A 24,267-nucleotide genomic window follows, 5' to 3' on the forward strand; every position below is an offset into this window, starting at 1 on the left:
TCAACAAAAGCTCATTTAAAGGTAAATCACCATTAATGGAAAAGCTTTTCAAGTATAAGAAATTTGAAATAATAGCAATTCATTGGAAGACAAATTTAATTGCCAAAAGCTACTGAGGAGTTCTGTCTTTCCACTATTGTGTTTTTCTTTCTTTCTTTCTTTCTTTCTTTCTTTCTTTCTTTCTTTCTTTTTTTTTTTTTTTTGTACTGGGAATTTAAGACAGGGATGCTTTGCCATTGAGCCACATCCCCAGCCCTTCCTAATATTTTAAGCAAAGAAAGATTACAAGAATGATTCAAAAAATTATGGCAAGTTCTGCCCAGATCTGATCCACTAGTGCCTTTGATGCTGAGAACCAGTCATTATTGAAAGAGTAGAAACAAAATAATGAGGAAATAGAAGCTTTGGCTTATGAAAACTGATATATCTTTGTTTCCTAGAATTCCATTCAGTTTGTTGTGATTTGTGCTCTGATTAGATCTGAGTCCAACATAAAATATAGGAAAACTGGCCATCTTCCTAAGCAGAGCTGAAAGAATCCATATAACTGTCCTGAGGTAAATGGCTATCTTTGGTCTCTGGTCTTCACTACTAGGTGGCTTTAACCAGCCATGTTCCCATCTCCTGTCTGTACAACTCTTTCATCCATAATGGTATGTTGGGGTAGGAGGAAGAACTAACTTAGTGCTTATAGGAATTCTTTTTTGCTTTCAGTCTCTTCCCATTTGTGTTGGATGGGGAACACTCTGCATTTTCTAGACCTATAACACTGGGTACCTTACATTTATAGAAAAAAATACATAATGTAGAAACAAAGGTAATCCAATATATAAAATAATGTGGGTCTACTTCCAGAAAACAGTCTATGAGTCCAAAAGTGCTCAGTTGTGCTTCAGGTTTATGTTGTGAGAGCTCAGAAACATGGGGCTGCAATATGACTGAGGACAGAGTCTGGCCACTAGGAGGCCCCTTGAGAGCTCTACACAGTCTATGGTTTATCGCCATTACATTAATCAATGCCCACAATGCACATATATAAAACCTCTGTAGCTCTGCTTTCAAAATATGATGCTTATTCAGCTAATACACTAAGAAAAACTCTAACCTGCTTTATTACCTAAAATATGATGGAGAAGTGAGTAATGAGATTTGTTTCCTGAATACTTTCAGAGGCAGCGCACACACATTTTTTTTATAGTACTCACCTTTTAAAAAACTGCAGTACTCATCTTACTCCACAGTAAAATATTATCATCAACAATTCAATTATTGAAAGAGAAGTCCCATAAGTCTATTATCTATTAATAACTGGATGGCTGATAGAGGATTTTACTGCCACTCTGAGAATCACCCTCCTAGTTAAAAACCTCTGTTCTTTAAGATTCAGAGATGCATCACAAAATCCTTTACAGAATCTGTGCTAAAATGGGATAATGTACAGAGATGGCTAAAATAACAAGACAGAATGATGGTGATTCTTGAGTATCAAAGACACATGTTATTGCAGCTGGGAGAAAATGCCATGAAATGCTAACATGAAAAGAAAAGGAAAAAAAAAAAACAGAAAGAAAAAAAAAAAAGGCTATGCTGCTTTCCTTAAAGTCAGTAAACTACCTAAGAGTACTCTGAGTATTTTTGGAAGAAAGGCACCAGATAAGTCCAAAGTCTTATTGCTAGTAGGATCATACAGGGGCCATGGCACAGATAACAGTACTTTGTTCAGTCAGCAAAGTCTAAGTCAGTCACTGATCTTGAGGCTTGAAAAGCAAGGAAGGAGCCCCGTGTCTTATATTCAACTTGAGGAAAATTATTTCCAATTTTAAGTCCAGGTGGAAGCTGATTCTTAGGATTAGGACTCAAGCTATTTTAGATAGGCACTCTGTTTTCTTTAGCCCATTTCTTCATGATTCGAATGATGTATTCTACTTGGGTGTTACCTGTGCTTCTCAGTAAATGCAGCACTTCTCGAAGGGTCTCTCTAAAGAAAAGATTTGAAAGAACAAAGTATTTCAATAAATATGAAAATTAACAAAATAAACTAGTAATTTCAAACTGTACTTCTAGCAGGGCATCTGTGAATAGAATCTACCATGGTATGCTCATAAGCCAATTAAAAACTTCCTGGATTTATGGGGGCTGGGATTGTAGCTCAGTGGTAGAGAGCTTGCCTAGCATGGTTCGATCCCCAGCACTACATAAAACTAAATAAACAAAATAAAGGTATTGTGTCCATCTACAACTAAAAATATTTTTTAAAAAAACTTCCTGGATTTATATTCTTACAGTGGCATAGTAAAATGAGAAATCATGTGAAATACTCCTTGTCAACGCAGGTTCTCCTTACTTATCTGTATTATCTAACTACATACTACTAATTGTTTTGTCCTTGAGACTAAATATTTCTACACTTAATTTGTATGATAAGGTAGAAAGCATATATATATATATATATATATATATATATATCCAGGTGTCAGATTCTGGGAGCTGGATTCAAATTCTAGCTCCACAGTTAATGAGTCACTTCATTTGTCTGACCCTTACGTTTCTCCTTTGTTTAAGGTGGTAATCACTTTAAATTGGGTATCATTACCATAGTTGGAAAAAAAATTTTTTTTTTGCTTTTTTTTTTTGGTACTGGTGATTAAACTTAGGGGAACTTGACCACTGAGCTATATCCCCAGCCCTATTTTGTATATTTATTTAGAGATGGTCTCAATGAGTTGCTTAGCATCTTGCTTTTGCTGAGGCTGGCTTTGAACTCGTAATCCTCTTGTCTCAGCCTTCCTAACCCCTGGGATTATAGGCGTGTGCCAGCCATTTTTTCCACATTTTTATTGGTGCTTTATAGTTGTACATACTAATGGGATTTGTTGTTACACATGCATACATAGACAAAACACAACAACAATACAATTTAGCCAATATCACTCCCCAGAACTCTTCCTGCCCCCCTCCCATACTTTGATCCCTTTCCTCTAATGACTCCCTTTGATTTTTAGGAGATCCACCCTTCCCTTTGTTTTCCTTTTTCCTCTCCAGCTTCTGCATATTACAGAAAATATAAGAGCCAAAACCCTCTGAGTTCGACTTATTTCATGTAACTTTGATGATCTCTAGTTCCATCCATTTTCCTGCTAATGATATCATTTCTTTCTCTGTCTCTCTCTCTCTCTCCCCAATCCTCAGCAGTCCTGGGGATAGGACCTGGGCCTTGTACATGCTAGGAAAGAGCTCTATCATTTTTCTTTATAGCTGAGTAAAACTCCATTGTGTACATATATCACATTTTCTTTATCCATTCATCCACTGATGGACACCTAGGCCGGTTCCATGGTTTGGCTATTGTGAATGCTTAAATTGGGTATGTATGTATCACTGTAGTAAGATGACTTTAATTTTTCAGGATAAATACCAAGAAGTGGTATATCTGGGTCATATGGTGATCCCATGTCCAGTCTTTTAAGGAACCTCCATACTGATTTCCATAGTGCTTGTAATAATTTACAGTCCCACCAACAGTGTAAAAGTATTCCTTTTTCTGCACATCCTTTTTAGCATTTATTATTATTTGTATTCTTGATAATCATTATTCTGACTGGTGTGAGATGAAATATCAGTGTAGTTTTGATTTGCATTTTCCTAACTGCTAATGATATTGAGCATTTTTCACGTATTTGTTGTCCATTTGTATTTCTTATTTTGAGAATTACCTATGTGGTTCATTGCCCATTTATTAACTGGGTTGTTTGATCTTTTGGTGTAAAGTTTTTCAAGTTCTTTATATATTCTAGATATTAATCCTGTCAGAAAATAGCTAGTGAGGATTTTTCTCCCATTCTGTGGGTTCTCTCTTCACATGCCTAATTATTTCCTTTGCTATGTAGAAGCTTTTTAATTTGAAGTCATCCCATTTATTAACACTTAGCATTATTACTTGAACTTTAGGGGTCCTATTGAAAACTCATTGTGCCTAAAAGCTGGAGTGTTGACCCTATGTTTTCTTCTAGGAGTGGCATAATTTCTGGTCTAATTCTGAGGTCTTTGTTCCATTTTGAGTTGATTTTTGTGCAGGATGAGAAATAAGGGTCCACTTTCAATCTTTTACATATGGATAACCAGTTGTCCCAGCACCATCCTCAATATATATTTCTGGCACCTTTGTCAAGGATCAGATGATTGTATCTGTGTGTGTTTATCTCTGTTTTCTATTTTATACCATTGGTCTATGTGTCTGCTTTTATGCCTGTATTATGCAGGTGTTTTTTTGTTTTATTTTGTTTTTAGTTTCAAGCATTTAATAAACATTAAAAAGAGCATTATTCATAATACATGACAGAAGATGACAGTCACATTGGTAACTTTTACTCAGCAAATTATGTTTTTTTAAAGCATCTTACCTTTTCATATCTTAAAAAAAAAACAAGATTGAGAACATGCTGCTTTAAATCATTACGGTATATCATTATTATCTTTCCTTAAAATATTTTGTTCCAAGTGGGGATTTTAACTTACCCAGGGAGGTTTCTCATTTGGCTCCTGATAACCTGTCTCTTTCTCTTGCTTTTGTTCCTAGCCTGTCCTGTAGATAACAGTTTTGTATAGATGATTGTGTTGCACCTGTACCCTAAGTGTAGACAGAACAGGGGAAGTCTTTGCCCACTTCACCCCTCAGTCTTGCAGAGGATTGTGGTCACAGGCTCTGAGAACTGCAGAGGTCCAGGCCCAGGTCTGAGGCTTCCTGGCATCGTGGTACATGTTGGGCAAGAGGTCAACCTGCTATTTCTCTCTCTCTTTCTTTCTCTCTCTCTCTCTAGGGCTGAACCCAGGGGTGCTCTATTACTGAGCTCCATCCGGGTCCTGTTTTGTTTTGAAATAGGTCTCGCCAAGTCGACGAGGCTGGTGTCTAACTTTCGATGGATCCTCCTGCCTCAGTCCCAAATCCCCGGGATTAAAAGTGCCTGTCTCCTTGCTGTTTTTCAGTCCTGGGTTTTCTGCATTGGATTTTGTGGGGAATAAATCATCTGATACAAGGCAAGTAAGTTACTTTTTCTTCTCTTCCTTTCTTTAATATTCTCTTAGAACTCGGGGAAGCATGGAACTGTAGGATAGAAATGCAAGTCATCCCTCCCTTCCAAAGATGCACGTAAGAGCTGCTGTGGCAGGGAGAGGTGCAGTGTTCTCAGGAAACTGCCATGGTGAAAAAATGAAGCCAATGAAGTTAAAATGAACCAAATTCTACAGTGACGGGCTTAGACTTGTTTTGCTGAAGGGGTGAGGCTGACTATCAGAGAGTTAGTTCAGGGATAACTCTTCCCTCAAGGTCCAATGTTGTATTTGTTTCAATGCAGGTCCGGAGTCTACAGAGTAACAAATATCAGACTTTTTAATTTTTTTTGCCAGTACTCGGGAGATTGAGCCCAGAGCCTCATGTAATGAGCCTTTTTATTTGTTATTTTGAGAGAGCATATTGCTGAGTTATCCAAACTCCCCTAAACTTGTGATCCTCTTACCTCAACCTCCTGAGTAGCTGGGGTTACAGGTGTGTATGACCATGCCTAGCTTCAGAAATATTTTAAAACTACACAGATTTCTTATCGCATCCCTTTCACCTGAAATTCTCAACCTTTGATATTCTCTGTAATAAATTTAACTCATGTTCATGTACATCTCCTTTTGACAAGTTCTCAATGAAACCTGACTAATTTTCACTAACTAATCTTTTATGAGATTATAAAGGAAACTAAAATTAACTGTGAATTCAGCTATCTGTTTAAGGAAATGATTTGAATGATAAAGAGTTTTATTGTTTACAATGTCATAATTTTTATTCTGTGAAATGAAGTGAAAGCATAATGAAAAGAAAATTATGTTTGTTGTGGTGTATCTTCTTGGTTTGTAGTGTACCTGTGTGTGTGCACATGCACAAGATATAACTTCTTAATTGCACAGACGTTTTACTTATTTTTGTACTTGGGACTGAATCTGGGACTTTGTGCATTAGCACTCTACCATTGACCTACATCCCCTGTACTTTTTATTTTAAAATTTTTTTAGTTATAGTCAGGCACAATACCTTTATTTTATTTGTTTATTTTTATGTGGTGCTGAGGATCGAACCCGGCTCCTCACACGTGCTAGGCGAGCGCTCTACCGCTGAGCCACAATCCCAGCCCCCCTGTACTTTTTATTCTATTTGAGACAGGGTCTTATTAAGTTGCCCAGGCTGGAAGTAGCTAGGATTATAGGTGTAAACCACAGTGACCTACTAGGTTGTTTCTTCTTCTTCCTCCTCCTCCCTCTTCCTCCTCCCCTTCCCTCCTTCTCCTTCTCCTTTTTCTTTTTTGTGATACTGGAGATTGAACCCAGGGCGTCTCACATGCTAGGCAAGCCCTCTACCACCAAGCTCCATCCCTAGCTTCCTGAATCTACTTTAAGAATGTTATCTGTGCTGGGTGTGGTGGCACATGTCTGTATTCCTGGCAACTCCAGAGGCTAAGACAGGAGGATTGTAAGTTCAAAGCTGCCTGAGCAATTTAGCAAGATCATTAGCAATTTGGTGAGATCTCATCTCAAAAAATAGAAAGAAGCCAGTGGTGCATGCCTGAAATCCCAGCAGCTCAGGAGTCTGAGGCATAAGGATCACAAGTTCAAAGCCAGCTTCAGCAATTTAGTGAGGCCCTAAGTAACTTAGTGGGACCCTGCCTCAAAATAAAATATAAAAGGGCTGGAGATATAGCTCAGTGATTGAGCACCCCTGAGCTCAATGCCTGGTACCAAAAAAATAAAATGGGATGGGAATGTAGCTCGATGGTAAAGGGTCCCTGGGTTAGATCCCCAGTATCAAAAAAAGAATGTAATCTGCAACCAGTGTGGTGGTAAATGTCTGTAATTCCAACTATTGGTATGGGGATGGGGCAGCTGAGAGAGGAGGATTCCAAATTCGAGGTTAGCCCCAGTAACTCAGTGAGACACAGTCTCAAAATTAGTTCAGAGGGGTTCAGTTTCCAGTACCACCAAAAAAAAAAAAAAAAAAAAGGTGGTGAGATTAACAACAGGAGTTACTTGTAATGTTTTTCTTGTATACATTTGAAAATGTTGTCATCATTTTACCTTTTTTAAACAAATTTTAAAAATATATTTATTTTTCAGTTTTAGTGGACACAATATATTTTTATGTGGTGCTGAGGATCAAACCCAGTGCCTCATACATGCTAGGCGAGTGCTCTACCACTGAGCCACAACCCCAGCCACATTTTACCTTTTGTTAATCTTATTTTTTAAAATTAATTAATTAATTTTACAGTAGAATGCATTTTAACATATTGTACAAAAATGGAGTACAACTTCTCATTCCTCTGGCTGTACATGGTTCAGAGTCACTCCCCTAGTGTAATCATACATATATATAGGGTAATAATGTCTGTCTCTTTCTACCTTCCTTCCACTACCCCACTACCCCAACCTCCCCTCACTCCCCTCTACACAAACCAAAGTTCCTTCATTCTTCCCCATCCTCCTACCCTGCTATGGATCAGCATCCACTTATTAAAGAAAACATTCAGGTCTTGGTTTTTTGGAACTGGCTTATTTCACTTAGTATGATATTCTCTAGTTCCATCTATACTTTTCTGCAAATGCCATAATTTCATTCTTCTTTAAGGCTGAGTAATATTCCATTGTGTATATGTACCATGTTTTCTTTATCCATTCCTCTATCAAAGGTTACCTAGGTTGGTTCCATAGTTTAACTGTTGTTAATTGAGCTGCTATAAACATTGATGTGGCTGCATTACTATAATATGCTGATTTTAAGTCCTTTAGGTATAAACCCAGGAGAGGGACAGCTGGGTCAAATGGCAAATTCATTCTAAGTTTGCTGAAGTATCTCCATACTGCTTTCCATAATGGTTGCACCAATTGGCAGTCCCACCAACAATGTGTGAGTGTGCCTTTTCCCCCACATCCTCTCCAACACTTATTATTGCATGTATTCTTGATAATTGCCATTCTGACTGGAGATGAAATCTTGGAGTAGTTTTGATTTGCATTTCTTTAATTGCTAGAGATGATGAACATTTTTTCATGTTTGTTGATCAACCAACTGTATTTCTTCTTCTGTAAAGTGTCTGTTCAGTTCCTTAGCCCATTTATTGATCCGGTTATTTATTCTTTTTTTTTGGTGTTAAGTTTTTTGAGTTCTTTATATACCCTGGATATTAGTGATCTATCTGAGGTGCATGTGGTGAAGATTTTTTCCCATTCTGTAGGCTCTCTCATCATATTATTGATTGTTTACTTTGCTGAGAAGAAGCTTTTTAGTTTGAATCCATCCCATTTATTTAGTTTGAATTATCCCATTATTGATTCTTGATTTTACTTCTTGTGCTTTAGGAGTCTTATTCAAGAAGTCAGGGCCTAAGCCAAAATGATGAAGATTTGGACCTACTTTTTATTCTATTAAGCGCAGGGTCTCTGTTCCAGTCTTTGATTCCATTTTGATTTGATTTTTTAGGGTAATAAATAAGGGTCCACTTTCATTCTTCTCCATATGGATAATTCAGTTTTTCCAGCACTATTTCCAATGTATATTTTTGGCACTTTTGTCAAGGGTCAGATGATTGTATCTGTGGGTTTATCTCTGTGTCTTCTGTTTCATACCACTGGTCTCTGCCTGTACTGTGCAGTCTTTGTTACTATAGCTCTGTAGTAAATTTGAAGCTGGGTATTGTGATGCCTCCAGTATTGCTTTTTTGGCTTAAAATTGCTTTGGCTTTTCTGGGTCTTCTATTCCAAATAAATTTTAGGATTGTTTTCTCTATTCTGTGAAGAATATCATTGTATTTTGATGGGCATTGCACTAAATCTGTATATTGCTTTTGGTAGTATGGCCATTCTAACAATGTTAATTCTGCCTGTTCATTAACATGGGTGGTCTTTCTATCTTCTGAGGTCTTCTTCAATCTTGTTCTTCAATGTTCTATAGTTTTCATTGTGATGGTCTTTTCACCCCGTCTTTCAACTCCTTGGTTACATGTATTCTTAGGGTTTTAATTTTATTTTTCAGGCTATTGTGAATGGAACTGTTTTCTGGATTTCTTTCTCAGCAGATTTGTTGTCAGTATATAGAAAAGCTATTGATTTTTGAATGCTGATTTTGTAACCTGTTACTTTGCCAAATTTGTTTATTAGCTCTGGAAGTCTTTTAGTGGAGGTGTTTTGTTTTGTTTGTTTTTGTATCTTCTAGGTATAGGATCACATCATTTATGTCATTTGAAAACTGTGGTAATTTGACTTCTTCCTTTCCTATTTTTATCCCTTTATTTCCTTCTTTTGCCTAATTGCTCTAGCTAGAATTTTTAGCACAATATTAAATAGAAGTAATGAGAGTGGATATCCTTATCTTGTTAATATTCGTAAAATTTTACAAAGCTAGAGGAAGAGGTGATTTCTTCAAGAAATTTGGTCAGGAAAGCCTCAACTATATTAATAAACATAGAAGAGAGAAGCATAAAAGAATAAGATTTGGTGAATGACCAGCATTTATGCTTTAACTAATTTAATTTAATTAATTTTAAAACATTTTACACAATGCATGCTAAAACCTGCTTATTGACTTTCCAGACCTATATGTAACTGTCTCTGGATCCACTTCCCTAACAATCTTTTCATATTTTCTACTTCTTTTCCCCACACCTTCTTTCACCTGACCAAAAGCTTTTAAATTTTTGTTTAGGATTAGAAATAGGTCTAAGGCAGGAAGTAATTTTTGATAGATTATTTGCTTACAAAATTATCATATTTTCTATTCACACATGAGCAACAAATATATTCCATTGAGTTATTTTAGGACATTTAATTTAGCTTTTAAGTGTTTTAATTTTAATTCAAATGAAGTATAACACTTTGTGGAACATAAAAAGGCAAAGAAAAAAAACAGAGTTATCAACCATATGCACTTAATTCCTAATTCTTTGAGGCCTAAACTAAGACAAGAAAAAGCCAATAAGCATAGCAAAGAGTAAGATTTTGTTTATAAAATTGGCTATTATACATCACTGTAAACAACAAGAAAAAAGAAAATGGCTGTTCATTTGGAACAAAATATATACATTTTGCCCTTCTACATAAGAGCTGTAGCATACTCAGTGTTCCAGTATATAAAATTTAAAATGATTTGATTCTGTAAAATCAAGGATGGTCAGAAATATTTAATATCTTAACATTTTTTTCATTATTCTAAAACATTGTAATAACTTTGGGTTTTCAGAAGATACTATCCAAGAAAACAAATGTTTTCCCTCACACACCAAAAATGAATAGTGGTAGTATCTCCTGTCTGTTTACTTACTTGGGTTCTCTCCCAGCTAAGATCATCTGGAAAATGCCCACACACGCACCCCTTTTGCCTTCCCAGTATTCGGGGTTGGGATCTAGCCTCTCTAGGACATCAAAAGCTTTGGCTGAGTAGTAAAACTGGCCCATCTGAATAAAAGAAAGTGTTATGGTAATACTTGTAGTCAAAAAATTGGACACTAATCGTACAGATAACATGAAATAGAACGTATAAAACAAGTGATATGCGTAAATGACAATGTTTTCAGTTAGCAAGTTAAATAAATTCCAACTCCTAACTAAAATGAGAAGGAAAATCACAGTTTGAGTACAAATTCAGTTTAAATTACTTTACCTTCATTCCATTTTCAGTAGTGTAATTTTTTTTTTTACATATAGCCAAGTTATACTGCCATCAACCCTTGTTATTTCTTCTAAGTACATTTGAATCTTGAGGATAAGCCCTAATGACTGATTTGAACTGGATATTTTTCAAGTGTCCTTAATACATTCTTTTTACATTACTACAATTCATCTTATCTTAATCTAATTATGTTTAATTCAAGAGTAGTCTTTTTCTGTTCTTGTTCTTAAATTCTCAAAATGCCTAGATGTATACTGACCTTTAGTCTAAAACTCAGTTTCTTAAATATGTAATCCATTTTGACAGACACCTTTCCCAATATAGTACATTCCTTGACCTCTTGGAACAGGCTGAAGACCATTAAGTTTTGCTTTGATGTGTTGTTTTTTTTGTTGTTGTTGTTTTTTTTTTTTTTTGGACTGGCAATTGTAAATGCACATTACCAACAACTTCACTTAGGCATGGTTTGGCTACTTCTCTATACCTTCTATTAACTGTTTTTCTAAACTTTTGGCAATTTCCCAAAGGCCTCTACTGCATTCTTAATTTAGCTCAATTTTATACTTGACAGGGAAAACAAGATTCTTCCTTTCCCTTCAAATAATACTTACAACTTCATTCATCGTCCCATTCTCTCGTATTCTTTTCAAGGTTAATCCTTCTACCTATGTACTAAAATATTTTATTATAAAATACACAAAGATAGAATAGTACAGGAAACATACATGTACATCTTACAAACTATAATGTGAATATAAATGTGTCCATCACTCAGGTCAAGACACTGAAACAAAATAAAGGCTCTCTGTGTGTCACTGCCAGACCACAATCCTCTCCCTTCCCCACCAAGAGGTAACTACTATTCTTTTATAGTCATTAATTCTTTGACTTTCTTTATAGTTTTGCCTTCTATCTATATATCTTTAAAAAATATTTGTCTTGCCTCTCCGAACTCTAGATATATGAAACAATACTGCAATATTCTTTTTTTTTGGGGGGGGGGGCCGGGGAGGGAGTACCGGGGATTGAACTAAAGGGCACTCAACCACTGAGCCACATCCTCAGTCTGATTTTTATTTTATTTAGAGACAGGGTCTCACTGAGTAGCTTAGTACCTTGCTTTTGCTAATGCTGGCTTTGAAGTCATAATTCTCCTGCCTCAGCCTCCCTAGTGCTGGGATTATAGGTGTGAGAGCCTCTGTGCCTGGTTTGCAATACTCTTTTGTGTCTTGCATTTAACTCAACATTATATTTGTAAAATGCATTCACATTGCTCTAATTGGTTCATTTCTTATAAAAAAAAAACTTATTTTGAAATAATTATAGAGCTATAGTTAGTTACAAAGATAGACACAGATTATGTGTATCTTTTATCCAGTCTCCCTAATTGTTATGGCTTATGTAAATACAATATAATATCACAATATCAAAACCAGGAAATTGACATCGGTACTTTGTGTTAATAATAGTCCTATCATTTTGCCACATGAGTGGATTCATACATGTACCACCACTATTAAGATACAGAACTATTCCATCATCACAAAGATTTGGTTACCATTCATAGTCACATGCATGCCCTTCCCTGCTCACCACTCCTAAACCTGTAGCAACGATATATTTTGTTCCCTATCTGTATAATTTTCATTTCAATAATGTCCTTCCTTCCTTCCTTCCTTCCACCCTGGGGATTGAATCCAGGGGTGCTTAATCACTGACCCACATCCCCAGATCTTTTTTATCTATTTTATTTAGAGACAGGGTTTTGCTGAGTTACTTGGGGCCTTGCTAAGTTGCTGAAATTGGCTTTGAACTTGTGATCCTCCTGTTTCAGCCTCCTGAGCCACTGGGCATGCTTCACCATGCCTGGAAAGAATGCTATATATTTCACATACATATAAAAACAAACAGTATGGAACCCTTTGAGGTTGGGTTTTTTAACAGAATATAATGTCCTTATTCCTTGTTAATCTAAGTTACAGGTTTGACAATAGTTGGCCGTTGTTATGGTCATCCTGCAAAAGAAGGAGGGATCCCCACCCAAAGTTTGATTATGGTATTGAGAATGGAAATGTCACATATACCCCAAGGGGTATGAGAAGATTTCTTACATACACAGTTGAAGTCTCTTTCACCTCTCAAGCAGGTCTGATATGGCCTGAGAAAGCAGAAAAAGGATTCTGGCCTGGGGTTAGGGGTGAAGACCAGCTGGGGCATCCTGAGCTGGGTCAGTGCTTGAATGGTTTGTATCACCCAATGGCACCAAGGGAGGCAGCATTCAGGCTTTCTTGTCATTTTGTCCAGATGTGGGGCCCAAAGGGATGAAGGAGGGGTGAGGTTTAAAAGCCATCAACACTCAAACATCAGGAAATGGAGTCAGTCTCCTTATCCGTTTCTTTTTATATGTTTAACCATTCACCTATATAAAGATTTTTTTCTAGTTTGATACTATTACAAATAAAGCTATTATTAACATTTGGGTGTTTGTATGGATAGAAGTTTCCATTTCTCTGGGATAAACGTATAGGCCATCATTGTAAGTGTGTTTGTATGGAGTCCTTCCAGTGAATCGCGAAACTAGTGGGTTGCTGTGAGAAGATAGTGCCAAGTTATTTTTCACGGTGATCATTTTCCTTTGACTTTAACACTATCCCACTTTTATCTCCTCTATAGCTTTAATCCATCAAAAATGCCTATACTCTCTTGAATCTTTAATCTCCCTTTCCTTAGCCTACAGTATAATTTTATCCATCAAAATTAACTCTCCACCCCAACTCCCCTAAATCCATACTGTTTTCCCTTTTAAGCTGGCACCATAATTTTTTTCCTTATCCTCAAAATCATGAATTTAAAGACTCTGGTCAACATTATACTCATTACACCTGTTTTCTAATCTGACTTTCTTCTCTATCTGCGGCTACTGCCATTTCAGTTCTTGTATATTTCTATCTAGATATAGAATTTAACATTCCCCTTCCTTGGCTTGTGATAAAATAGGAATTAGAAAAAGAGAAATGAAAATCATTTTTTCCTCTCCTGTTTTTCTAAACACTTTTCTGGATTCACTTTTTGAGTTTCCTAATTATATAGTCTCTATTGGGAGCTCCAATGATACTTGGTATTTAATACATCTAAAATTGAAATCATTTCCTGTCTGTTAATGTTTTCTCTTCCTCAGCCTTCTGTAACTTACTTAATCACATTACTGCCCACTGAATCATATTAAACTATTATTTTCAAGTTTCCAGTGTCTTGAATCCTTCTTTACTAATGGCGATACTTCTTTTTTAGTAATGATTCACTTTGAAACATGCTGTTATCGATTAGCTTAACACTGTATTCTCTTTATCTGATATTTTCCCATATTTTCAATAGGATGTATTCCAAAAATAGAAATTTCTAGGATTTTAGGCTAATATTTTTTAAAAACTTGTAATCTACAGGATAAGGTCCCAAACTACTTTTCTCTGGGGTTGAGGTTGTGGCTCAGTGGCAGAGTGCTTGCCTAACACATGTGAGGCACTAGGTTTGATCTTCAGCAACACATATAAATAAATAAATAAAATAAAGGTATTGTGTGTATAACTAAAAATAAATAAATAAATAAAACTACTTTTCTTTGTCTTTTCAACTACCTCTCAACACAGCTCTCTCCCCCAATATCTAATTATCTATCTATCTAATACACACACATACACACACACACACACTAGTGTTAAATATGACTGCTTTCTTCTCCCTTTTTCTGGTTCCTTTATATTTCCTATCTACCATTTATATCTTAATATTCTTCAAGGCTTGGTTTACAACACTTCTCACTTATTTCCTTACTTGGTAAATCTCACTGTTTTTGAGGATTTCAATTACTACTTAAATGTTGACAATGATTCTCAATCTGTCTCTAGACATAATTTCAGAATCAAATTTCTGACCAACAGATGAATACATGAATGATACCTATAAATATTGTCCACCTCTGGAGTTCAGTAATTTATATACTTAAGTCTAGTGTTAATTTATAAAAAGGATATTTCTGATATGACTATGCAAAAATCTTTGCACCAATAACCACTTAGGTTCTAGGACATTTTCCCCTAATATTTAGCCACTGCAGCATTGTAATGCTCATTTTCAATTTTCCTTTTACTACCTCTCAAACTCACCTTGTAACAGTCATTAGCAATGAGCTGTAAAAGACTAAAGGACTCGCCAGAAGTTTCCATCTTGAGATAAAGTTCCCAGGCTAGTCTTGGTTTCTTATTCATGATATCTACAAAAGGAAAGAAATAGTTATGACTTTTAAATGAAAAAGAAATAACTTCTGGCAGGGGGTGATGGTACACACTTATAATTCCAGCTACTAGGGAGGCTGAGGCAGGAAGATTGCAAGCTTTAGGTCAGCATGGGCAATTTAGGGAGACCCTGTCTCAAAATAAAACTTTAAAAGGACCAGGGATATAGCTCAGTTATAGAGTAGTTGCCTAGTATGCATGAGGCCCTGGTCTCAATCCTAGTACTGAAAAAAAAAAAAAAAAAAAAAACAGACAAAAAACAGAAAAAGGAAAAAAGAAAGAAGACAAGAAATAACTTTTGCATATTGTTATTCTATATTCTAAATATATAAAGTAGTGGTAGAATACCCTTACATGGAAAGTTTGCAATGTTGGCATTAAGCTGGCTGTCTACTGGAATCCTACCATATTTAAAATATTTCAGATTCATATCATTGTTTTTTAGATTGAGGTGATTTCCTGTAGTTTCTACTTTGCCAATTTGCTTAAGAGGACACCTATCATTCATTCAGTCCTATTCACAGTTTCCATTCACTTAGAAAACTTAACTGCATGTGGCTCAGTGGTGGCGCAATTGCCTAGCAAACATACATATAAATAAAATAAAGGTCTATCAACAACTAAAGAATATTAAAAAAAAGAAAAGAAAACCTAACTGCTAGGTTGGGGTTGTAGCTCAATGGTAGAGTGCTTGCCTAGCAAGTGAGGCACTTGGGTTTGATCCTCAGCACCACGTAAAAATAAATGAATAAATTTAAAAAGGTATTGTGTTCATCTATAACTATGAATATTAAAAATAAAACAAAAACCCTAATTGCTAAAATTTTCCTGTGGCTAAAAAAAAAAAAAATCAATGAATATTTGAAATCAGAGTTAAAATAAAAAAAAAGGAGCCAAAAAAAATAATGAGAGCACTTATAGACTATATAGTATATAAAAATATTATAATTTTGACATTTTGGCACTTTTCAGGCCTAGAAATCGAAAAGGTAATTCAGTATGTATCATTTCACAAACAACATGGTACACTGAGAGTTTGGAAACCTTAACGAGGTAGAAGAACTTGACATTTATCAGGACTATAAGTAGGTAAGTGTTGGTTGGTGGTTGGTTGGTGGAACTAATCATAGGATGAACTTTCCTAACATAGTTACATGGCAACTCTTACTGAGTATTATTAACACCTTTAATTTCAGTGTTTACTCATTCTTTTTTTTTTTTTTTAGAGAGAGTGAGAGAGAGAATTTTAATATTTATTTTTTAGTTTTCGGCAGACCCAACATCTTTGTTTGTACTTGGTGCTGAGGATCGAACCCGGGCCGCACGCATGCCAGACGAGCGCGCTACCGCTTGAGCCACATCCCCAGCCCAGTGTTTACTCATTCTATAGAAAAAAATACAAGAAATGCTTAAAGATTAGATAATGCTTAATGTAATTTCAAAACAGATTATAAAATAAGAAAAATAAAAAGAAAATCATTGCTTATATTTATGTATTTAAAAGAAGACTCACAGCACCGAGCTAACCAACTGAGGTAAACGTAATCATTTTTCATCTTCTCACTTTGGATCAAGAGAAACACCTACAACAAGAGGAAAGAAAGGAAATAAATCTGAGAATAGTTTTGTTATAAAAACATACATTATCAGCTTACCTTAGACTGATGATCAATATAGCCTTATAGATTAATAACAAAATTAAATTGAAGAATTCAAATAAATTATTTTGAAAAAATCAAGACAATCAATCTATGAAGTTTGAAAGCAGGACAATGGTTGACCCTGGGGGAAGGGGACTGACTTACAATGGAGGTGAGGGGTTTCAAGGGTTTTGATGATATTGTTTCATGATCTAGGTGATAATAACATAGGTATGTTGACTTCATTGCTATTCATCACAGGGCATACTTGTTATTTGTATACTTTTCTATACATGTTATAGTTCTGTAAAATTTATCAAAAAGGGTAAATATTAATGTTATAAAACCTATATTTTGGGCTGGGATCATGGCTCAGTGGTAGAGCACTTGCCTAGCATGCGCAGGACCCTGGGTTCGATCCTCAGCACCACATAAAAAACTAAATAAATAAAATAAAGATATTGTGTCCAACTACAACTAAAAAATAAATATTAAAAAAAACCCAAAAAACCTGTATGTCAGGCTGGGGTTGTGGCTCAGAGGTAGAGCACTCGCCTAGCACACACACACGGCCCTGGGGTAGATCCTCAGCACCACATAAAAATAAAAAAATAAAGGTATTTTATCCAACTACAACTAAAAAATAAACAAAAAAAAACCCTATATGTCTATTCACATTATACTTTTTAAGGTAATCTAAAAACAAAAGAATCTTTAGTAGTCCTTTACCCTCAGTCATTTTATTTTAGTAAGAAAAAGATAAAGATGTTTTTAGATAGACTCATTCAAATGTCTTCAAAAGCAGGTGTCTTAGTAAATGTCATTCTTTCAAACAAACAAAAACAAATGGTACCCACCTCTTCACCCTCAGTGGTATTACCTGTTGCTGCTTTGGCTTGGGCATAATTAAAGTTAAAGATGTCATCATTATAGAAGTAACTCTGAAAAACACCCCAAAAATGGCCATAATGAGCATTAAATTTAATATAAAGTACAAAACTGTTAGTTACAGTGGATAAATATATAAATAATCTCAAGAAATTAGGTTAATTCCTTGTCTCTAATGCCACCAGATTAAAAAGGGCTACCTTATCTGTAAGAGTAACTTCTGACACATTATTTATAGTATTTCATACATACAGTCATATAGATAATTCTATACTGACCTTAAATGAATTGAGGTAAATCAAGACATCATCAAATTGCTTAAGCAGGAAGAAACACGAAGCCATACATTGCCTCCCTGGAATTGTGTCTGAAATGGAAGGGGAAAAGAAACCAAGGAAGTTAATGAAACTAAAAGCTCTCTTTAGTTGAAATTTGAGTTAGTATACAATTTAGAAATAGGAATACATTCCAAGACATCTTTCTAGATTCTGCAATTACAGATTCTGTTTAGTGGATCAAGCCTCAGCATAACAGAGGGCACAGCACTTGAGTGACTAGTAATTTCTCTGGGGGGTTAACTCCCAAAGTACAAAATGAACAAGTCTCTTCAGGTACAATGGCTCCAGTATTCCCCAGATCATTTTTTGGGTTTTGATTCTCTCATCCAACTCTAACATCTATACAATTAATGTGTTTTGATCTTCTTTATCACTTGTCTAAGACAACCTAGCACCTCCAATCTCAAACGGAGAAATAACTTGTCACAGAACCAGCAGATTCTTATCCCAATCTAACTTTCTGTCTGGCATCAGCCTCCTACTTGAGGTAGCAGAGGACTAGTATAACCCTGACCCCTGTCCCAGGCATTCCCAAGATTCTACCCAGTTCAATTTTTTTTTATCCATAGCACTTATCACAGTCTGATATATCATATAACCTATTTATGCATTATGTCCTTAGTCTATCTGTTCCACAAGACTGTAAGCTCCACAAGGGTAGGAAGTTTTGTTCATTTGTTCATTTTGTTTACTGCTATATTCATTCATCCCCAATACCTCAATACATTTTTGTTAGATGAATGAATTAATGAATAACAGGGAAAGAAAATTATTTCACACACAGTATTGATGAAACAGTTGTGAATATCTCAGGGGTGATAAAAATATTTAACAATCTGTTGAGCATGAATAACATTAATCAGAATAGATGCCAGCCATAGACAACTGGTATAGGTAGCCAGATCAATTCATACTGGATATTAGCCCCCCTCCCCCCTTTTTTTTTTGGTACTGAGGATTGAACTCAGGGGCACTCGACCACTGAGCAACATCCCCAGCTCTATTTTGTATTTTATTTAGAGACAAAGTCTCACTGAGTTTCTTAGTACCTCACAGTTGCTGAGGCTGGCTTTGAATTTGCGATTTTCCTGCCTCAGCCTCCCAAACTGCTGGGATTACAGGCATGTGCCATCATGCCCCAGCTACTATCAGCCCTTTCTATAGCCCTTCCTCAAATCTTACACTGAATCTATTTTTTCTTTATTTTATTTTTTAGTTGTAGATGGACACAATACCTTTATTTTATTTATTTTTATGTGGTGCTAAGGATTGAACTCAATGCCTCACATGTTCTAGGTGAGTGCTCTACCACGGAGCTACAAACCCAGCCCCTTACACTGAATCTTGACTGATGAAATCAATTACTTTAATAGTAAAAATAAAGTCACTATTACTGGGAAATATATGTGAACCTTAGGTTGCTACTCCAGGAAGAAAGCACTTTCTAAGCTTAATATCCATGTAAGAAATCATTACATAAAAGATAAACTTAAATATCATTTTCATTTTTTTATATGGGTGAAAAACCACAGCAAAGGTTAAAGGTCAATGACCCACTGGAAAAAAATATGTGCAATATGACCCACAGTTAATATGTAAAGAACTATTGAGGGCTGGGGATATAGTTCAGTTGGTAGAATGCTTGTCTTGAATGCACAAGGTTCAATCCCCAGCATCACAAAAACAATAACAAAAAAAGAACTACTGAAAATTCAATAAAATGTAACAATTCATATTAAAACTGATTCATACTTTTAAAACTCTCATGATCTAAAGAGTAAATATATACTCATTTATTTATTTTTTTCTCTCATTCCACTTTAGCTAAGATACTCAGAAATGATAATTGCAATATTCTGACCTCCCACTTTATAATATGAAGCCTAACATATATCCCTAGACAAAAAAAAATGAAACTTCACCAGTTAACATTACCCAACTCCAATTGTGAGTCATGCTCATTAGTATAGATTTCAAACATACCACATTCACTTGCTGATCCTCCCACCAACTGGAAGAACTGCTGGGCAATTTTCATATGATCCCTCTGAAAAACAAAACAGAGCTGATGTAGAAGATAAGGTAAAAATATTTTATTTATGTTGCACTTTATGGTTCTAGTATATTTGTCAAGATTTAACATATATCCTTATTTTAAATAATGACCAAAATAATACTGATTCTTACTAGCAAAAGCAACTATAAAGTGATAATCTGAAATTGAATAAAAATTTACGCAGAGTCAGATAGAAAAGGAGAAGAAAAATCCAGTCCCCCAAGTCTGTTATAAAAATCCTGGCCTTAAATAAAATTATTTACTCACTTTTCAACAAATACTTAATGTTCTTTTACCATACATTCAATTTTGGTGTAGAAGGTATGGATATAACAATGAGTATTTGTTGAACTCACTTATTTATCAATAAGTATTTATTGCATATTTATATAAGACACTATGGAGTAAATTGGAGATAAAAAGATTTACTTATATCCCACTTTGTTCCATAAAGAACTTAACAGGCCATATTAACATGGATAAGCACCTAATTTTAGAGTTTTTTTTGGTGCTCATAAAATGTTCTCTTAGAGGAGTCAGGGGTATGATTCAGAGGTAGAGCACATAGTTAGTAAGCACAAGGCCCTAGGTTCACTCAAAGCACCTTAAAAAAAAAAAAAAAAAGGCTTACCTAGAGAAATAATATTCCCTGTTTTATATATGCCAAAATTATAGCTCAGAGATGTAAAAGGTTTTTAAAAAACAGACACTGCTGAAAATGAGAATAAACCTTTGCAATGATCTTTTTGTTATTAAATATAAGCACTGTATAAAAGTAGGGTTCTTGTGGCTGGGGGTGTGACCTGCCGAGCATGTGTGAGGCACTGGGTGTGATTCTTAGCACCACATAAAATAAATGAATAAATAAATAAATATATTGTGTCCAACTATAACTAAAAAAAAATAATAATAATAATAATAATAAAGAATAGGGCTCTTGGGCTGGGGTTGTGGCTCAGTGGTAGAGTGCTGGCCTAGCATGTGTGAGGCACTAAGTTTGATCCTCAGCACCACATATAAATAAATAAAATAAAGGTTCATGGACAACTTAAAAAAAAAAAAAGTAAAAGCTTTAAAAAAAATAGAGCTCTTTTTAAACAAAGTATCAATTTTTAGGGTTAGGGCTTTCTCTTTCTCTGTCTCTTTTTTTGGTCTTTAAATAAACATTAAAAAAATTTTTTGTAGTTGTAGATGAACAGCATGCCTTTATTTTATTTGTTTATTTTTATGTGGTGCTGAGGATCGAACCCAGTGCCTTACATGCACAAGTCAAATGCTCTGCCACTGAGCCCCAGCCCCAATCCTTGTTGTTGTTTTAAACAATGGAATCTAGATTTGAGGGTCTTTTTAAAAAATTTTTTTAAATTTATTTTTAATTTTTTTATTGGTGGTCTCAGTGGGGATTGAACCCAGGGCCTTGTGCGTATGAGACAAGCATTCTACCAACTGAGCTATATTCCCAGTCCTGGATTGGAGGTTTTGTAGAAATAAAAGGAATTGTAGAAGAGCCTGTGGGTAATCTTATTACTGGTTGCACTTTGATATCCATTTTGGTCTTTTCCACACATCTATCACTTTGCAAACTATGGATTACCAATAAATTCATACTCACCGAACCCATTTCCTGGCCAAGGGCTGCATTAACCACTCCTTTGAGGATATACTCCTGGAAATGTACAATAACACTGATTAATTTAAGAAGAATTTAGAGCTGTGAGATAGATATCCTACTAGTTAATCCCTTACATCATCATGGTACTCCATACACTGAGTCACTTTTCTCTATTCTATCCCTGGCTTGAATGAAAGAAGTAGGAGACTTTCATTTAATTTCCAGTAGGCATGTATTGATGCAATAGAATTCATTGTGTGTGTGTGTGTGTGTGTGTGTGTGTGTGTGTGTGTGTGTGTTGCTGGGGATTGAACCCAGGGCCTTGTGAATACATAAACTTCCAATCTTATTAATAACTCAGTGGAAACTCCAGGAGGATAACTTCTGTAATTCAGTTAAAGGGGAAAAACCCCCATTAAAAACCCTTGGGAGTCTGAGGCAGGAGGATCGAAAGTTCAAAGCCATCCTCAGCAAAAGCAAGGCACTAAGCAACTCAGTGAGACCCTGTCTCTAAATAAAATACAAAATAGGGCTGGGATGTGGCTCAGAGGTCAAATGCCCTCAGTGCAATCCCCAGTACCAAAAACAAAAACAACAACCACACGTTCATGTGATCTTTTTTTTTTCTTCTTCTTGTCGTGCTAGGGTTCAAACCCAGGGACTTTGGCATGCCAGGCAAGCACTCTACCAACTGAGCTACATCTCCAGCCTGTATGTGATCATTTTTTTTTATACTTAAAGTACGTAATTTATTGTATAACAATATTATTATATAATAATATTAACTTTTGAAGCATTGTATTGTACATAATATTAACAATTATATTAATTAGTTACTAATTATATCAATAACTAATAAAAATGGAATTTATTATGAACTAGATTAGCAGTTCTCAAACCCTTCACCTCAGGTCGCTTTTATTTTTAAATTAATTAATTAATTCATTCGAATTTGTTATATATGACAGCAGAATGCATTTCAATTCATAGTACACATACAGAGCACAATTTTTCATGTCTCTGATTGAACACAAAATAGAGTCACACCATTCATGTCTTCATACATGTACTTGGGGTAATGATGTCCATCTCATTCCACTATCTTTCCTACCCCCAGTCCTATCTAAAGTTCCTCCATTCCTCCCATGCTTCCCACCCCCCATCCCCATTATAGATCAGCACCCTCATATCAGACAAAACATTCAGCATTTGTTTTGGGGGGATTGGCTGCTTCATTTAGCATGATATTCTCCAACTCCATCCATTTACCTGCAAATACCATGATTTTATTCTCTTTTAATACTGAGTAATATATTCCATTGTGTATATATACCACAGTTTCTTTATCCATTCATCTACTAAGGGGCATCTAGGTTGCTTCCACAATTTAGCTATTGTGAATTGAACAGCTAGAAACATTGATGTGGCTGTATCCCTGTAATAAGCTGTTTTTAAGTCCTTTGGGTATAAACTGAGGAGTGTGACAGATGGGTCAAATGGTGGTTCCACTCCAAGAAATCTCCATACTGCTTTCCAGATTGGTTGTACCAATTTACAGTCCCACCAGCAATGTATGAGTGTGCGGTGACTTTCTCCCCACATCCTTACCAACACTTATTGTTGTTTGAATTCTTTTTTAAAAAATTTTAATTTGTTACATATGACAGCAGAATGCATTACAATTCATATTACACATATAGAGCACAATTTTTCATATCTCTCGTTGTACACAAAGTAGAGTCACACCATTTGTGTCTTCATACATGTACTTAGGGTAATGATGTCCATCTCATTCCACTGTCTTTCCTATCCCCATGCCTGCTCCCTTCCTCTCCCTCCCCTTTGCCCTATCTAGAATTCATCTAATCCTCCCATGCCCTGTCCCCCCAACCACATTAAGAATCAGCATCCTTAAATCAGAGAAAACATTTGGCATTTGGTTTTTTGGGATTGGTTAACTTCACTTAGCATAATCTTCTCCAACTCCATCCATTTGCCAGCAAATGCCATGATTTTATTCTCTTTTAATACTAAGTAATATTCCATTGTGTATATACACCACATTTTCTTTATCCATTAATCTACTGAAGGGCATCTAGGTTGGTTCCACAGTTTAACTATTGTGAATTCTGCTGCTATAAACATTGATGCGGCTGTGTCCCTGTAGTATGCTGTTTTTAAGTCCTTTGGGTATAGACCAAGGAGTGGGATAGCTGGATTAAATGGTGATTCCATTTCCATTTTTCCAAGGATTCTCCATATTGCTTTCCATATTGGCTGTACCAATTTTCAGTCCCACCAGTGCCCTTTTCCCCACATCCTCGTCAACACTTATTATTGTTTGTATTCTTTGGTTTTTAAAATTTTTTAGATGTTGATGAACCTTTATTTTATTCATTTACTTATATGTGGTGCTGAGCATTGAATCCAGTGCCTCACACATGCTAGGCAAGCGCTCTGCCACTGAGCCACAACCCCAGGGCCCCACCCCGACCCCTGTTGTTTGTATTCTTATTAGCTGCCATTCTGACTGGAGTGAGATGAAATCTTAGAGTAGTTTGATTTGCATTTCTCTAATTGCTAGAAATGTTGAACATTTTTAAAATTTATTTGTTGATTGATCGTATATCTTCTTCTGAAAAATGTATGTTCAGTTCCTTGATCTACTTACTGATTAGATTATTTGTTTTTTGGTGGTAAGATTTTTGAATCATTATATATCCTAGAGATTAGTGTTCTGAT

At 35.6% G+C, this 24,267-nt stretch overlaps 1 protein-coding gene across 1 annotated transcript in view; it reads right to left on the reverse strand.

The window, feature by feature from the left end:
• Positions 1-258: 258 nt before the first annotated feature.
• Ift56 (intraflagellar transport 56) overlaps positions 259-24,267 on the reverse strand; it is a 63,488-nt gene continuing 39,479 nt past the window's right edge. Inside the window, exons 11-18 of the mRNA XM_076860218.1 lie at positions 21,526-21,579; positions 19,841-19,904; positions 17,798-17,886; positions 17,489-17,572; positions 16,505-16,574; positions 14,863-14,969; positions 10,352-10,485; positions 259-1,978 (exon numbers count right to left, since the gene is read on the reverse strand). Of these exons, the coding sequence (XP_076716333.1) occupies positions 1,867-1,978; positions 10,352-10,485; positions 14,863-14,969; positions 16,505-16,574; positions 17,489-17,572; positions 17,798-17,886; positions 19,841-19,904; positions 21,526-21,579 (714 nt within the window). The 3' untranslated portion in view covers positions 259-1,866. The remainder of the gene's footprint in view (positions 1,979-10,351; positions 10,486-14,862; positions 14,970-16,504; positions 16,575-17,488; positions 17,573-17,797; positions 17,887-19,840; positions 19,905-21,525; positions 21,580-24,267) is intronic.

Source organism: Callospermophilus lateralis, chromosome 1 (genome assembly GCF_048772815.1).
Source record: "Callospermophilus lateralis isolate mCalLat2 chromosome 1, mCalLat2.hap1, whole genome shotgun sequence".
Classification (NCBI taxonomy): domain Eukaryota; kingdom Metazoa; phylum Chordata; class Mammalia; order Rodentia; family Sciuridae; genus Callospermophilus; species Callospermophilus lateralis.